Below are 17,381 nucleotides of genomic sequence, written 5' to 3' on the forward strand. Positions count from 1 at the left end.
GAAGCTTCCTGTGCGAAATAAATCACGCCCTCCTTTAAGCCTGAAACTATAGTTCCATGTTTTTCACTGGAAAATTGTAACATCGTAATTTAAATTCAATAAGAATACTCGAATTGAGAAACAAATTTTGACAGAAACTTCCACAATCACATGATATCGCGTCGTCGATTGATTCCGGAGAAGATGTCGGGGGTTGGTTAGCCGAGGAAAATTTTTCACCTTAAACCGAGAAAAAATTGTTTTCCTCTAGCTCAGAATATAATGTGAGCACAACGCCCAAAAGAACAAGAGTTTACCGTTTACGCTTTTAGCTGTCATTGAGCGTTAGTACCGCGGCCACGATAAATCCATGCGAGAATACAGAGAGAGGGAAAGTAACCACAAGTTTGTGTAAAAATAGCGGGTGAAAACGAAATAACACAAACTTTTGGCGTTAATTCCTTTAGGGGCCGTTTTTCTTCCACTTTGATTGACTGGATCACGTTTGATAAAATCAGATTTTCGGGTTCAAAAGCCTTAAAGTCGTAAAATGATTATACTATACTATAATCTAGGCACTGACGGCTAGAATAGAACCTGACTCTCGTATAGACAATCCAATGAAGTCACTCGCCAATCGCAACTGACGGATGAAAGCGAGGAAAACGTGACTATATTAGATCAGCAGGACACCTCCTTAATCCTCAAATGTCTCTGAGTAACCTAAGATTTCGGTTGGATTTAGCCAAAAATTAGGTTGATTAACCAAATTGTTTCCATTGACCAAACCGAAAGAATTGAACCAAAAGTAACTAAAAACACGGAAATTGTTGACCGTCCATGGGAGGTATCGAGTTCAGCTTTTTCCAGGACAAAATGCGGACCCTCTAAAAATGAGATATGGTCTCAATCAGTACGTTTTCATTTTAATAATATCGTTGGTTTTTTCCTCTTGAGCTTTGCGTGCGACCTCTGCATGGCACGATACTGATATGAAAGTCTCAAAAAAATGAAAAGCGTTCATACCTGAGGAAAACAAACGTCATTGGGCGGATCACGGGCGACGGCGAATGGCTGTCGTCGCATACGCCATATCACGTCAGATTTCACTGGCAGGAAATTCCGTCATTCTGCAGTATACTCTCGACGGCAATTTGAGCGACTTTTTCTACGATGGTATGACTAACGTGGGTAGGCAACTTTTTTAGAAAGAAAAACGGAATAAAGGGCAGGAGAGGAGCACAGCGAAGGGGCAGTTTACTCACTTCCCGTGCTTAGTGGAGGTCGTCATGGATCTGAGATCTTCATTTTCGGTGATTTTAGTTTTCCTAGTGTTGTTAGGACTTCCAGGAGATTTGGAGTCCGGAAGTCCTAAATCCGGAAGTCGTAGTCCTAAATCTGGGGGTGGATTCCGAAATTTTTTTCGCAAACTCCATATTCCACGGGTAAGAATCTTTCCAAGACTGTTTTGATATTTGTGAAACGACTTAGCTATGTATGTATGAATTGACTTTTTGCCTCAGGAGAATAGATGGTAAAAAGTTCCGCGTATCAATTCCACCGCAATATAAGTAAACTTAATTTTACAGTATAAGTTTCACTGGGTTTTTTTTTTAAAAAAAAAAAAATCGGATCGACAGGGGGTGGATTTACGCCCCAAGAGAACGCCTTGTAAATTTTTCTGTTGATTTTATACTTTGATAAAATATAATAAGAGCAAATGATGATATCCCTAATCCCTCTCAACCCACAATTAACAAAATTATTCTTGGTCTTAAGATTAATACAATATTATGGAGATTACAAAAGGTATTAAAATTGTATTGAATTTTCAAGTTATCAAGTCGAAAAATGAAGATTAAAGCACGACCGGGAAAATTCCATCAATTTATTTTCTTTACCAATCCATGAAATTTTCCAGCCTCATACTGCAGTTGAAAAATCATAGCAAAAATTGACTGCTTCCTGACTTCCTCGTACATTGTACATACATTATATCTAGTGTGGATTTCGCACCTTTAATTTTGGCTATATTTTCTGCGATCTAATAGGCGCCTTGCCGAACTTTATACCTGGGTTTAAATGAAAGCTGATAATGACCCAAAGCTCTTAAAATTAATTTAAGATTAGTCTAGGAACGATTTCCGGAGCACGAGGGGAGGGGGGCAAAGGGGCTAAAATCCCTCCTAATTTTTGCAGTTTTCTTGTTGATTGATGTTGCCGCGGGCTTCTAATCGTTGTTCACACATGCTATCAGTTCAACACATCGATACATGAGTATTTTTATACGAAGAATTGAATTTTCACGAAAAAATGACCAATTCATTTCATTTTCATGATATGATTTTTTGGATGAAAATGCTTAATGTCTTGGAAGAATGAGGGTTTGCTCGATTTTTGTTTTTTGTTCGGTCCTTCCGGCGAAAAGTATATAATTGAGATTTTTGATAAAAATGGAGGAGCGTCAATTCCATTTAAGGGAAGATTCACTAAAACTTTCTGCACCTCTATGGTACAAGTGGACTTAATTATCTTTCAAGAAAATCCCATCTTGCTCTATCTCAACCGAGTAAATCTTTTGATTTGCCTCAGCTGAAGGCTCCTGATTCTCCTATGTGCACGATAACTTCGCGACGGTGAGAGATATGTAATGTTTTAACTTTCTTTTTGCGTAACTTCCCGATTTTTTTCGACGAAAATATTTTGATGGCAGATATCTCCTACAGCTCATTTGTGCAGCCAACTCAAAAGCGACAAAAATTGAGGTACGCGGTTTGGTAGTTTCACCATCGATGTGCTTTTCACCTTTGATCCCCTAAGTCTCTCACCTCCTCTGATGAGTCACTCTTGCACGCTGTATATCTAATCTAAAATGTAAGCATTTATTTAAAAGGCTCCAGGAAAGTACGCAGTGCCTCTTTCCCGTGCCTCTTTTCCTTGTGCAGTTATTTTCTGATATCGAGCTCATTCTGCCGTGCCTAGTAAAAAGTAGCTGCAATGATTCTCAAAGCTCCTAAGAGCACGTCGACGGTGTAATTCTGCAACCACGTGTGTATCTCGGTTTGCGACGTGGCAGACTTCCTGTCATACTTCATTTTTTAAATGGAAATAACTACTCAATGGCAGTGCCTAAAAACTGCTGTGATTTTTCTTTCCTGAACAAAGAAAATTGTGCGAGAACTTCAAGGAATGATGTCGTTATTTGTTCTCTTTAAAAAAAAATAAGAGCGGAGATTTTCAAACACCGCAAACGAGATAAGTGGTTGCAGACTTACATCGCAGCGTCGACGTGCTGCAGATTCCACCAAAATGCACCAAAAATGACGACAAATTGAAGAAAATGTTTCAAATTGCTTAATTACTTTGAGTTTTTTTTAGAAAAAAAACTAGGGGTGGTATTTGCATTTATTCTGAAAAATGGATTGAAAAAATAATCATTTGTTTCAGATTATGCAACCATTTTACAAACGATTTAAGGGCACCGAGAGACTGGAAAATGGAGTGGTCGTGATAACAGGCGGGGCCTCTGGAATAGGGGAGGAAACTGCTGCCGAACTGTACAGAAGAGGTAAAAACAATTTTAAAAGTCGAGACATGACGGAAAATCTTATTACGAGGCTAAACTGAAGAGTGTCTCGGATAAGTTAATGAGGTGACCCTTTTGAGATAAAAAAGACTTTTTAGGATTTCCACACTCTTTGAGTTGCTATCCACGTTGAATAAGGAATCTATTCCTCACTGTTGGCACGCACACATTCACTTGGAGTAAAAAAAGTTTCGTATTTTCCAAAAGAATTGAAAAGGATATTATCTAACATAGTTTGATGTACAAATACGTTTAAAAAAGCTTCTCAAATTCTACGTCAAAATTCAAATAATGATGACGATTATTTTTGTGTAACTGAATCACAAAAATTTTCTCAATAACAATCCGAAAATGAGGGATTCTTTTGTTTGACAGGGGGACAACTTCTTGCTTCTTTGTTAAAGGATTCGGCCCTTTTGGATTGGTTATTACGGAAAATTCTCAAAATTTAAAGAAATTTGGACGTCCAATATAGTTCCCACATTCAATGGTTTTGACCTCAAATCAAAAGCGAGGATTCCGTTAAGTATCTTCGCCAGTGATGTCATATTTTCATAATTTTCCCAATAATTTTATGCAACTAGGGGGATATACCCCCTGGCCGCTACTCGACCCAACCCCCAGAGGGCGCTTCGCGTTCTCTTAGGCCCGCTTCGACAAAAGAACGACCAAAAAAAAATAAAAAATTTTCATACTCGAATCTCATTTACCCAATCTCCCTCTAGCCGGAAGCGATTGGACTAATAAGTATCGAATAAAGAAATCGGTATTTATATCTAACTTCACGCCAAGACTGAAACGAAACGGAACGAACCGAACGGAGCGTTTCGTCACTTTCGGATAGTCTGTAGCAATGGAGCATACCTTCGATTCACTTACCTTGCCTTTCTAACAGACCTAGATTCAACATTTCCCGCTGATCTCAATTTTCCGCTAAATTTGAAATTCCCGCCATATTTCACTGACGGGAACTTCAAATGTTGGCCCCCTACCTAAGCTTTTTGGTCTGCTCTTATATATAAAAACTTGGGTCCTATTTTCGAATTCTAATTAGAGCAGGCTCCACTAGGGATCATCACTTGTCGATAACCGCAGAAATCATGGAAATCGGCCCGGTAGAACGCTCAAACGAACAAAAAATAAAAATTTACTTTGTTTACATACATACATTAAGCCGCTTTTATAGCGCAGCCTCGCGCTCTGCGACGCCCAATCGCCATTGCCAATTTATTGTTTTTTTTTCCTTTTCTTTTTATTACTTATATGTTTACATAATTTGATTGAGTGTAGGGGCTCATGTGATAATTGGAAATCGCAACAGTGACACTTGCGATGCGGTGGCTAAAAAAATTAAAGAACAACCAAGAGAGATTGTAATCAAAGACGGACATGAGGAGGAAATTAAGCATGGGCATATTGAGTGCTATTATTTGGATCTGAACCAGCTTGATTCAGTCAAACGGTTTGCCGAATGGCTCTTAGCCAACAAGAAATATATCAATGTGCTAATAAACAATGCAGGTAACTATTCTCCGTAGTACATTAGCAATCGTATAATACCTACCAAACATTCAATAATATACTTAAAAATTGTATCTATCAAAACATTTTCACCGATAATAATATCGACCATAGCAGATTGACTCATCCTCAATAGCCAGAGCATTAATTTAAATTGACAGTTTAAATGAAAACTATATAATTCAATGAAACTTTATTGGTTTGAGGCTTTTTAAAGCCTCGAAACCTCATCTCGCGTCTGTTATCATCTGTTGTATGGGTCTACTTGCATGAATAAAGAAAGAGAGAGAGAAAAAAACACCGAGAAACTTAGCCCATATATATATAACAAGGTGATAAAAGTCCCTCAGTCTTGTCCTGGTGCTCATTAGGGTTCAAAATGTTTGACTCTAATGGACCTGTTGCAAACTTTTGCTAGAGCAAAAGTAAGAAATGTTCCTTATAGGGTATGTCTCAAAAATCACGATGAGTGACTCATCGGCAAACTCTGAAATACACTCCCAACTTTACAAGTTGAGGAGAGCACGAGGTCAATCAAGGCGGCTATCTATCAACGCGAGAAAAATATAAATGTAAACACGCCGATTTTTTATAAGGTGGTTAGAATCTGAGTCCCGTCACATGTGTTTCGGCGGATTGGCGTCGGCTATGTTGATCGAATATTGCGTGGTAGGTATCCTTGTGAGCAGGGGTTGGATGAAATGACTCCCTGACGAAATGTTCACCTGTGCCGTGATATCGTTTTTGAGGCGGGAAGCTCGAAAAGACGCAAATTTCTTATGCAAATCGTGAAGTAAGGAGTGCATTGCAGACTTTGCCAATGCGCTATTCGTGATTTTTGAGACATTTTCTATGAGTAACAAATCTTAATTTTTCTCTAGCAAAAGTTTGCAAGAGGCCCATTGAATTTTTTGAACTATTTGGCCTTTTCCCTGCCAAATAGTGCGGACCCAGCACCATTTTACCACCAGGGTACCTACTTATTTAATTCCTTCATTTTCCTGATTTCATTTCTACTCGCCGTGAGAAACTCCGCGCATGGTGACGCCACTTCACTGTTATGATTTTTTTTGATAACATTGATAGAGCCCACACCTGATGAATGTTCTTTATTCAGAAAGAGAGGATAACAAAAGTCAGCTCACAAGGATTTTTAAACTTGCGGCACAATTTAACATTCAAATATTAAGCGCTCAGCCGATAGGCAGCGCTTTTTGATTTCGACTTGCCTCTGAGTACTAGTATACTAGTGCTAATGCGTTTAAATGGCGCACCAGCTCATCGATGTGTAGGCTTTTTTTTGGGGGGGGGGGGTCCATTTTTAAAATAAATAAAGCTGCGAAAACTGTATTTTATGCTTTTAACGTAATGCGCAGGTATTTTCGATCGTTTGTCTATAAGAAAATTCCTCAGCGGTAGAGTAATTCTTATCGAAATTGATCGTTGAACTCAAATGAAGCCTAAAAAAACGCGCCTGATGACAAGATGAGCTCAACGGTGAGCTCATTTTCGGGAAACAAAAATACGCGTTTACGGTTTCCTTGGTAACCTTTGTTTGCTATCGCTGATGTTTTATTTCCATTACCCAGCCAAGTCGACGGAGTTTATACGTCCTTTCTTCACTGAATACATTTAGCGACCTGAGCGCTTTTCTAATACGACAGTATTAGAACTTTCCCGCTTGTTTTTTATGAGATTTACTTTTCAAGAGAGTTCGTTGTGTGTTTTTCAGGGGTTATGTTAGCTGACCATCAAGTGATAGAAGACACCAAGACAGAATTGCATATCCAGAGCAACCACCTGGGTCACTTTTTTCTCACCATACTTCTTTTGCCGAGACTTATCCGAAGTGGTCCCTCCAGAATCGTGACAGTGTCATCTAAGGCTCACGAGTATTGGAGTGCGTATTCAAATTCGATGATATTTTTTAGTCAAATCAGTATTTTGCTGCACTAAATCCTATTAAAGCAGGCGACTTATAGTCAGATTGGACGTATTTCTGCCAAACGGAACTATGTGCATTAAGGCATGAGCCTTGAGACCCATAAGAATGTATGCATAACAGGGCTCACGTCATAATGCACATTGCACATAGTTCGGTTTGGGAGAAATACGCCCGATTAACAATAAATTCATGGTAGTTTTCAGTGGTTTATACAATATCAAATCATTGAGCATATCGATGTGTTAATTGTATTTCTGTATTACTCATGAGCAAGAGGCTATTCGGAGGAAAAAGGTAACGATTGCCCTCCTTCATTTGGAAAGTGTCAATTTGGTAATTTTGGCTAGTCCCAGTCTAGGACATTTTTAAGATGATACGAAGATGGACGTATTTATGCTAAAAAGAACCATGCCGAACGTAATCCCTATACATATAGTTCCTTTTAGCATAAATACGTCCATTTGGAAATATCATGGGGTACTTTCTAGGGACGACTCGTAAGTCAATATATTCGGGACTTCCAACTGGACGCCGCACAGTGGATCGAGTCGATAGGAGAAGTCGGACAAAATTTGGAAATTTTAAAAGCTTATAACCCCTTGTATACACTATTTTGAGGTTCTACAAGTGGTTGGTCTCAAAGTATACTGTGGTAATAATTTACCACAGTATATTTTAAGTTTCCTTTTGTAGTAGTTTACAGAGGAGGATAAAATGTGATGCAAACATACGCTTTTTTCCCCATATTCAGAGGATTACTTTCAGACATCAGGGAAGCGCACAGATTTGCAGGGTTTCTAGAGATATGAACACGGAGAAAGAAACCTCGTGCGTGGGACCCGAAGTTTAGGTCATTGGGGTTTCTGAAGTTTTCAGATTGAGCATCTGAACACTTTAGGTCTAGCTGTCGAGGTTCGGATCACACATCTGAAACTTCAGTTCTTACATCTGAAGTACTTCGGTTTTCACATCCGAAAAACTTCGGTTCTCACATCTGAAGTACTTCAAATGTAAGAACTGAAGTTTCAGATGTGTGATCCGAACCTCGACAGCTAGACCAGAAGTGTTCAGATGCTCAGTCTGAAAACTTCAGAGATCCATGCGACCTAAACTTCGGGTCCCACGCACGAGGATTTCTTCTCCGTGAAGCACAAGCATGGTGATACCAATTCGAGTGACCCTTTATGATCCCCCTCATTGTAATTTTACTCCATTCGCTTCTAAGTTTGTAAAATCAAACAGTTTGAAGACATCTAAAGCTGTACTTTTGCGTTGATAGATACACTTCAGCTCATGTGGCCGCTGAGTGGGGCTCGAAAGTGGCTCCTGAGCGCCATAATCACCGTGAGAGGTTCCGGCGCACAGTGGATCGAGTCAATAGGAGAGGTCGGACATGAAATTTTTAACTAAAACTGCACATTTTAATGTTTAAATCGTCATATTTTATACAACAAGGGGTGGTTCTGAAAGAAAATTTCACGAGAAAACCAATGAAACCACTTTTAAAACCTCAAAGTTTTGTAAAAATGGAGTTATAAGCGTTTAAAGTTTCCACATTTTTTCCGACCTATTCTATTGACTCGATCCATTGTGCGGCGGAGCCCCGAAAAAGTACTTTCATGACCGATCAACTAGTACTGTTCATACAAATACATACGTATGGACCGAGAGTTGCAAGAGATGCAGATCGAAGTAAAGACTCTGGCTTTACAGTGAGAGATCACGTTCCTCCTCTAAATTCAGTGCAAAATCTCGACATTAAGTTTTTACACAGAATTCATATTTGTCCTTCTTTGGTATTCTAGGAGGCGGGGTAATAGATTTCGAGAATGAGAAGGCTCTCCAAATGGATCCAGAAAAGTACTCACGCTGGCAAGCCTACGCAAGGAGCAAGCTATTTAACATTTGGTTCTCAGCAGAACTCTCCCGTAGACTCAGAAGTAAATGAAATCTGCAAAATACTATCACCTATCTACACTGAAAAAAAAGATCGGTGTATTTACTAAGAAAAGGGTAAAATTACCAAGAATTCAGGGTTCTATTTGATCCCAGTTTTTTCTTGGTAAAATTACCATTTGTGGAATTGGTAGTTTTACCGAGAAATCTCGATAAAATTATTTAACTTTCTCGGTAATTTTACTGGACCTTGGTAAAAACGCCAATATTTTGTATCGACTGTGGTAGAATTACCGAGATAAAATGGCAAAGTTACCGGGAATTGATTACCAATAAAAGTGGTATTCTTACCTGAAAAAAAACCAGTAAAAATACCGGTTTTTAGGTAAGCTTACCAGTCTGTCTTGGTAAAATTACCAATAATTGGTAAAAAAAGTGAGATGGTAAAGGTACCAACGGACCTTGGTAAAAACGACAAGAATTTTTTTTTCAGTGTATCACCTATCTATCGGTAGAAAACGTAGCGAGAGAGCACTTATGCGGTTGTTTAAAAAGATTTGTCCCCGAATCCGGTTTGGTTCAAACTGACGTTTGGCATATCGTAAAGAGTACGTCAAGTATTTGGACAAACCGTGAGTTTTAACCCCCCCCCCCCCCAAAAAAAAAAAACCTTGTATAAAGAGTTATCTGAGAGTAGAAGAAGAAAAGACGGCTTTTTCGAAGAAATAAAACTAGATTTTGCCCTGAGGAAAAAATTTGCATCCGCTACGAAATTTAATTGCTGTATCGAGTTCAATACTATTTTCGTAGATGAACCCTCTTTCAATGATTTTTCGAAAGAAATGAACTATTGCGTTTATACATGTTCAAATTATATTAATGCGTGCTGCATAACAACACGGAAAAAACGAGTTTAGGGTTGGGACCTACACGTTAGTGCTGGACACTAACGAGGGTTAGGTCAAATGGAGCCACCTAGTCAAAGTAGTGCTGGACACTAAACAGTTCGAGGGTGGGTCACTAAGGAAATAGTAGTGTCCAACCCTACAGTAACTCTGGCGAGCGTAAAATATGTATCGCCTCCGTCTGGGATTGGACCCGGGTTGCACTGATGGTAGACCAGCGCGTTACCACCAGGCTATAGCGGATTGTAGATCGGGTGAGCGAATTTACACCTGTTAAGCGCAACTGCGTCTCGCGGCATCTGATTGGCACTACTGGTGATCAGTGCCAACCTCTACTGCCTTCCTGTGTTGAGCTGTACAGCGCTTTGACGCCAGCCCTCAACTGCTCACCACTAAACGGCCAGTAGTGCTCAACACTAATCTTGTTTTTTCCGTGAATACACGCACTATTCTGCTTGTTGTGCTTGCTGATTGTTGATTTGATGAGCGCAGTGGCGAGGCGTGAATGATCGATTTATCGATGTTTCCCCATTTTAAGCCATGGTAAAGAATCGATTTTATTATTGCAGAATGAAAAACAACTTAATCAGCCAAAATACACATGATAAAAGAACAACTTAATTTGGGGAAAAGGCTGCAGAAAAGCTTGAGTCTCGGTCTCGCAATAACAGCGTAACGACGGCTCGTTTTTATTTTTAATTTATTTTCCGGTTGAAGATGAAATTGTAACTATTTTGAAACGTTCCGGGTTAGGTTTATCCTATGTTCTTTTTTTGCAGCCTTTTCCCCAAAGTAAGTTGTTCTTTTATAATTGCAGGCCATGGCGTTACAACAGTGAACACTTACTCTTTACATCCTGGAATCGTCCATACACCCTTATACCGTAACGTGAAGAAGTGGAGGTGGGTTGGTGAATCGTTACACAAATTCTTTGAAACAGGATTCATGAAATACTTCCTCCGGACACCTAAAGAGGGGGCTCAAACCACTTTGTATTGCACTCTCTCCACAGATGTCAAAGATGAATCTGGCCTCTACTACAGGTAAGTTTCTTCACTTGGAAGCGATGTATGATACACAAAGGGTGTCCCATGGTTCAATAGCCAGGGTGTACAGGTTTGTGTTCATGCAGGGTTATCCAAAAGCATGTTATTTTTTCCGTGTTCGCTATTGCGTTCGCCGTGGTCTTCCTGCCACTGATAATTTCAATGAGATGATAGTTGCTTACCTATAGACTAAATCGGCTTAGCAAAAGTATTATTATTCGCCGGTATAAATGCTTTCCCGGACCGTCGAGAGTCGGCAGCTTTGGTTCCGCATGATGGCCGCCGCCGCACAGTGGATCGAGTCAATTAGAGGGGTCGGACATGGAATTTCTGTACTAAAACTGCAAATTTTGGCGTCTGTTTTGTCACATTTTACATTTCAAGGGGTGCTTAAAGAAGACAACTTCACGAGGAAACCAATGGAACCACTTTTAGAAGCTTAAAGTTTTGTATGAACGGAGTTATTTGCATTTAATGTTTCTAAATTTTGTCCGACCTTTCCAATTGACTCAATCCACTGTGCGCCGCCCGTCAATTTCGGCGACAGGGGCCAACGTCAGCACCGCTGCCGTGGACGAAGTTTCTCGATTGTGATGAAAACACATGTTAACAGGTCCGTCATCCAGAATAGTGCCCACATGATCCCTTCACATAATCCACAGCGTCGCGATCTGCAGCGCGGCTCAGGAACAGCTCGCGAAACAAAAAAATACTTGAAAGTCCTATAGGGTTATTTTCAACTCGTCCCCGAAAAATTGCTACAATTCAGTGAGTTTTCAACCGAATAAGCTCAAATTCTGAGGTTTGATAGCTAATAGTAGAGTCCCTTTATACTAAGAGTCAAGACAATGTGAATCCATATCTGATTGGCTCCCGTATTTTAGGCCTTCACAGTGTCACAAACGGGAATAAAGATTACATTTTCACCGATTGCAAAGATTATAATCTGGAATGGACCAGGGAATCGTGGGTTCGGCAAGGAACAAACGGAATGTCGAGAGGAGGAACGGAGAAAGGAATTTGAGAATGGGCTGATCAAAGATTACAAAAAACGTTCAATTTCTGTAATCTTTATTCCCGTTTGTGACTCCATGAGGGTGTATAAAGGGACTCTAGCTAATAGTATGGACTACAACCTCCCACGGCACAAACCGTAATTCGATATCTATCATATAGTTCGGGAACTACAGACTTGGTCTCAGTTGTTTTGGGACACCCTATGTATATTAGATGTGCTCGCCGTGCCCTACTGGAAATTACTAGGAGAAAATAGTGTGGTTTAACATGCTTAATTTCTCGCCACGCACATGTATCCCAATTAATGGCATGACCCCGTGTGCCATTGGGCACTAAATGCTAGTTGTTGTATAACTTCAATTTAGTTTTCAAATCTTGTTAAGTAATTTGTACATTGCATCTTAATAATTGTATCGCGGTCCTGTTAACAGTAACTGCCATAAGAAAACTCCTACTAAACTGGCGCAAGACACGGCACAACACAAAAAACTCTGGGAATTTAGTATGAGGAAGCTGGCAATAGCTGGGGTGCTGGAGCCTGGCTTTTATGAGGAGAGCATTTATGTGAGCGATTAGCCGTCATTGGAATAAGGAACCCATGATTGATAATGAAATAGTAAACATAGTGAACAAATTGATCGCCCATGTATGTATGAATGATAACTTCTGTAACCCTCATTTCTTCACTTCGGAAATAAATGCACATTTGTGTTTCATCTCTCCGCATTTTCTGTTTCGCAGTTGTAGTGGGGCCGATAAGCATAACAATCGTGCACTTCTGGAAGAAAGCATGAAAATTTCAGGGATTCATCTCTACCCTATAGACATTCGATTTAGACATAGACCCCAAAAATCTGAGCCCCCTGGGGGGGCAGGGGGGGCCCCAAATTTTGAATTTTGAATAACTACTGAACGGCTAATGTTAGCGTAATTTTTCTTTAACAGGACGATGGGAAATTTTATTAGGAACAAAAATGATTCTTATGAATTTTTCTGTGGGATCGATATTTAAGGCTCCAGACGGGAAAAACCATCGGGGGACGGGGAGTCGGCCCTTCTGATGCAGATCCGCGCGCTACGCTGCCTGCCCGGGACGCGCGCCGCGGCGCAGTACGGTGTTACCGACGACACAGCCGCTTGTATTGGTTTAATCTCAACGATGCGTGGTTTTAAAAATATTATGAATTTACCGTAATGCCTAAATACCTTAAAATAGGGCTTAACTTTTGCAGGTAATATAGGTATACAAGCAAAGCGCACGGCAACAGAAGGAGAATGGGGTTATGTGCTGGAGTTCCGGACTGTTTTGTTGTATGGGTTTGTCAAGTTTTATTAAAGCATCCGAAATAACTGTATCAGACATCAGTTGAACGGAATAAAATCTGACGCACAGTTGTCTCGCGAAGGGGGGGGGGGGCTAAAAATCACAAATCTTATTTGTATACCACGATGACCTGAAAAATGATTTTAAAGTGTTTTTTTTTCTTTTTCTCGGTGCTGCGCCACCAGAATGGTATCTAAATATGCTTACATACCCTAAAGTTCCTGGGAGACGGCTTCCAGCCAGACTTTAAAGACGGGGAACCTAATTTTGTAAAAAATGAGCACACATAAAAACATGCTTATTCTCCTCTCTTTAAGGAACATTTTGGTACATCATTGCTACGTTTAGGCATTTTTTGAAGAGGACCAAAACCACCTTCAAAACTTGCTCCAAAAAAACGTCAAAAGAATCTTGAGAAAGCTTGATACGGATATAAGACCCCTATAAAACCTTTGTTGGACTGTTTCTTGTACAGTACAAAGAATATTATTAAGTAATAATTAGCCGCCAATATCCGCTAATCTGTAAAGACGGTCCATTTGAGTGATAGGAAGTCGCGCCTACTGGGAACCTATCCTGCTCTTATGTCATCAATTAAATCGCGCATCATACGATATCCCGTAATCTCGGTAATTTTGCAACTGATTACTGATTATTGATTTTGACTGATTTGTTGATATTTTGACCAGAAATTGACCTTTTGATAATCTCTAAAGCTAATTCGATCAGTGCTATACTTTACGATAAAGTTTAAGGTGTACGTTTTCTGCATTGCATATTTTGCAAGTCCCGTTTCTTGACAATTGTCTCCATCTTACTTACCTATAACTCTTCCATGAGCTCCATACAAATCAAAAATCAGTACGAGATTTGCGGGTTGAAAAAAAAGAAATGCAATTAATTTCTTCCTGAGGTACTGGTCCTTCTCAGAGGTTCTTTAAAGGATCAGAACCTGCATGATAAATAAATTTCCTCCCATATTAATATTTTTTTCAATACAAATGTTACCAACTCCACTCCAAACTCCAAAGAACAAAATAAAAGATAACATACATGGATTTTTTGTACTGCTCATTCCATTTTTTATGTCTCGTGGTAAGGACCAATAATATCTTCAAGGGTGACTCGATAAAAAGAAGCGATAGTATTCAGATATCTTCTTTTTTTAATTCATTTAATATATTTTTTCTATTTTTTGAAAAATGCATATTTGTTGAATGACTGAAAGAGTGGGGAGTTCATGAAAATAAAAACTTCTATTGACTGGTTGGAGGGAAAAGAGGAGAAAAGAACATTGTCGGAATGTTCCGTATGTATCAGTACCTATGCAATTGCGAGAAACCATTTAACATGGACGAAAAACGATATTAGAGGAAAGTGAGGGAAATCTGGTAACCTTAGTGGCGAAGAGACTGTGAAGCCCCCCCACCCCATAGAAAAAAAAAGGAGGTGTTTGCATTTCGGGCATCTTGGAATTTTTTGATGACTTGATGACGTAGGTGGGTACAGTGTGAAGGGGACGTCCCTGTACCCAGCTGTACCCACCTACGTCATCAAGTCATCAAAATACTCCAAGATGCCCGAAATGCAAACACCTCCTTTTTTTCTCTATGCCCCCACCCTCTCCACACTCCTCAAGTAATGCCTTTGCATCATCTTTTTCGAAATCCTTGCTTACGTAAGCAGCTCAAGGTCCCATTCGCCGAAAGTAACATGAAAAATAAGCTAAAAATAAGTTATCAAGGATCCGCCATTTCCAATAGTCATGAAAAAGTGGGTCAAAATCGTATTAAAACTTGTTATGTCGCTCTAGTATCTTAAAAAAATGTAATTTTTTACAAATCTTACGTGAGGAAGAGGTAATTTACTCTGTACTGAGGTCGGAAAAGCTCTGTATTCAGAGAAAACAAGACGCGTGATGCGCGATAACCGACCCCTCCCATTGACTCGGCGCTCTCACATTGGAGTATTTCGCCTTTTGCTTGTTTTCATGTATTACTAATAAAAAGTGGGGCTTATATTACTAAGGCAAAGTATTTAGGCATTACGGTAAATTCATAATATTTTTAAAACCACGCATCGTTGAGATTAAACCAATACAAGCGGCTGTGTCGTCGGTAACACCGTACTGCGCCGCGGCGCGCGTCCCGGGCAGGCAGCGTAGCGCGCGGATCTGCATCAGAAGGGCCGACTCCCCGTCCCCCGATGGTTTTTCCCGTCTGGAGCCTTAAATATCGATCCCACAGAAAAATTCATAAGAATCATTTTTGTTCCTAATAAAATTTCCCATCGTCCTGTTAAAGAAAAATTACGCTAACATTAGCCGTTCAGTAGTTATTCAAAATTCAAAATTTGGGGGCCCCCCTGCCCCCCCAGGGGGCTCAGATTTTTGGGGTCTATGTCTAAATCGAATGTCTATAGGGTAGAGATGAATCCCTGAAATTTTCATGCTTTCTTCCAGAAGTGCACGATTGTTATGATATTTTCCACTTATCGGCCCCACTATTGAGAGTAATGTTTCTCCTGCGGGGCGATTATTGAAACTGATAGACAAAGCGATAGACAAAGATGACATAGGGGGTATAAAGCAATTCTATTGGTTGAAATGGGTGGTTCTCATCGACTAAGGGGGAAAATGATAGACTAACTGTCGGGTTTCTCGTGGGTTGCCTTACTTAGTCGATTACCTACCTCCTTTGTCCATTGCAACAACCCGTTTCCACCAATAGGATCCCTCCAAATCCCTTTTGTCGTCTTTGTCTATCGCTTAATCTATCAGTTTCAATAATCGGTCCGCAGGAGAATGAGTGCCATGCTGCTGCCGTGCTAAGGAAGAACCGCGTATGAACATTCGAGAGTTGCCAAAGAGCTTGATGCAAAAACGGCTTTTTTCGCCCCCCCTCTGGAAGTTCTTCAGACTTTGTCTATTGATTACTCATACTTGAGCGCTTCTTTTCCCAAATTTTCAGACCCCCAAAAAATTTTGGGGGGGAGCTAGGGGGGTTGGAAGTCAAAACCTGTGAACCTCGATATCTCTTGAACGAAGAAAGATATCGAGGTCCGGTTTGGACGAAAAATCGTCTAAAATTGCACACTTTAAGATTCTAAAGGTCAAAATCCCGATATCACATTTTTAAGTCAACATATGTGCTTTTTTCCAGTTTTTAGGTCTAGAAAATTTCTTTTAAACAAAAAATTTACAGAGATCTCAATTTTTTATTTGAACCAAAACCAGTTTTTTAAATTGTTCGTCTTTTTTCGCATCCAACGAGTGGTCCATTAAGCTGGGGAACCAAACGGTTCCGGAGTTATGATCGATTGAAGTTTCCGCTCAACGCGCGCCGACCGATTTTCGCGCGCAAAAAAGTCGGATTTGACAGTTATTAGATCAGATTGAATGTTCAAACTGAGCAAAATGCTTTATTGGGGACTCTTGAGGGTCGCTGAGTTCAGAAATTACAGATACATCCAAATAATTTACGTTTTTAAAATTACAGCTCCGCAGCGCTATTTTAGACGCCCACTGAGCGCCGACCGGCCGCTCAGTGGTCCTGTCCGAAGCTGCAATTTTAAAAACGTGAATTTTTTGGAAGTATCGGTAATTTCTGAACTCAGCGACCCTCAAGAGTCCCTAATAAAGCATTTTGCTCAGTTTGAACATTCAATCTGATCTAATAACAGTCAAATCCGACTTTTTTGCGCGCGAAAATCGGTCGGCGCGCGTTGAGCGGAAACTTCAATCGATCATAACTCCGGAACCGTTTGGTTCCCCAGCTTAATGGACCACTCGTTGGATGCGAAAAAAGACGAACAATTTAAAAAACTGGTTATGGTTCAAATAAAAAATTGAGATCTTTGTAAATTTTTTGTTTAAAAGAAATTTTCTAGACCTAAAAACTGGAAAAAGCACATATGTTAACTTAAAAATGTGATATCGGGATTTCGACCTTTAGAATCTTAAAGTGTGCAATTTTAGACGATTTTTTGTCCAAAGCGGACCTCGATATCTTTCTTCGTTCAAGAGATATCGAGGTTCACAGGTTTTGACTTCCACCCCCCCTAGCTCCCCCCCAAAATTTTTTGGGGGTCTGAAAATTTGGGAAAAGAAGCGCTCAAGTATGAGTAATCAATAGACAAAGTCTGAAGAACTTCCAGAGGGGGG

At 40.0% G+C, this 17,381-nt stretch overlaps 1 protein-coding gene across 2 annotated transcripts; it reads left to right on the plus strand.

The window, feature by feature from the left end:
* Nucleotides 1-1,093: 1,093 nt before the first annotated feature.
* LOC109037535 (retinol dehydrogenase 11) lies at nucleotides 1,094-12,615 on the plus strand. Of its 2 annotated transcripts, XM_019052264.2 has the most exons (7): nucleotides 1,106-1,424; nucleotides 3,427-3,547; nucleotides 4,856-5,086; nucleotides 6,819-6,986; nucleotides 8,837-8,971; nucleotides 10,650-10,875; nucleotides 12,327-12,615. In XM_019052264.2, exons 1-7 carry the CDS (start codon nucleotides 1,269-1,271, stop codon nucleotides 12,469-12,471), a joined length of 1,182 nt encoding a protein of 393 aa, XP_018907809.2. In that variant the 5' UTR covers nucleotides 1,106-1,268; the 3' UTR covers nucleotides 12,472-12,615. The 2 variants fall into 2 exon arrangements, with proteins under 2 accessions (XP_018907810.2, XP_018907809.2); XM_019052265.2 differs by lacking the exon at nucleotides 4,856-5,086 and having other exon boundaries at nucleotides 1,094-1,424.
* Nucleotides 12,616-17,381: the final 4,766 nt, after the last annotated feature.

The sequence above is a fragment of the Bemisia tabaci genome, chromosome 5 (genome assembly GCF_918797505.1).
Source record: "Bemisia tabaci chromosome 5, PGI_BMITA_v3".
Taxonomy (NCBI): Eukaryota; Metazoa; Arthropoda; class Insecta; order Hemiptera; family Aleyrodidae; genus Bemisia; species Bemisia tabaci.

What these genes read in the sequence shown, in the direction of transcription:
- LOC109037535 (XM_019052264.2), top strand. Translation starts at nt 1,269, where the DNA reads ATGGATCTGAGATCTTCATTTTCGGTGATTTTAGTTTTCCTAGTGTTG. An exon ending in TAAGGCTCACGAGTATTGGA is followed by an intron (nt 6,987 to 8,836) that starts GTGCGTATTCAA and finishes TTGGTATTCTAG; the next exon opens with GAGGCGGGGTAATAGATTTC. An exon ending in GAATCTGGCCTCTACTACAG is followed by an intron (nt 10,876 to 12,326) that starts GTAAGTTTCTTC and finishes TCCTGTTAACAG; the next exon opens with TAACTGCCATAAGAAAACTC.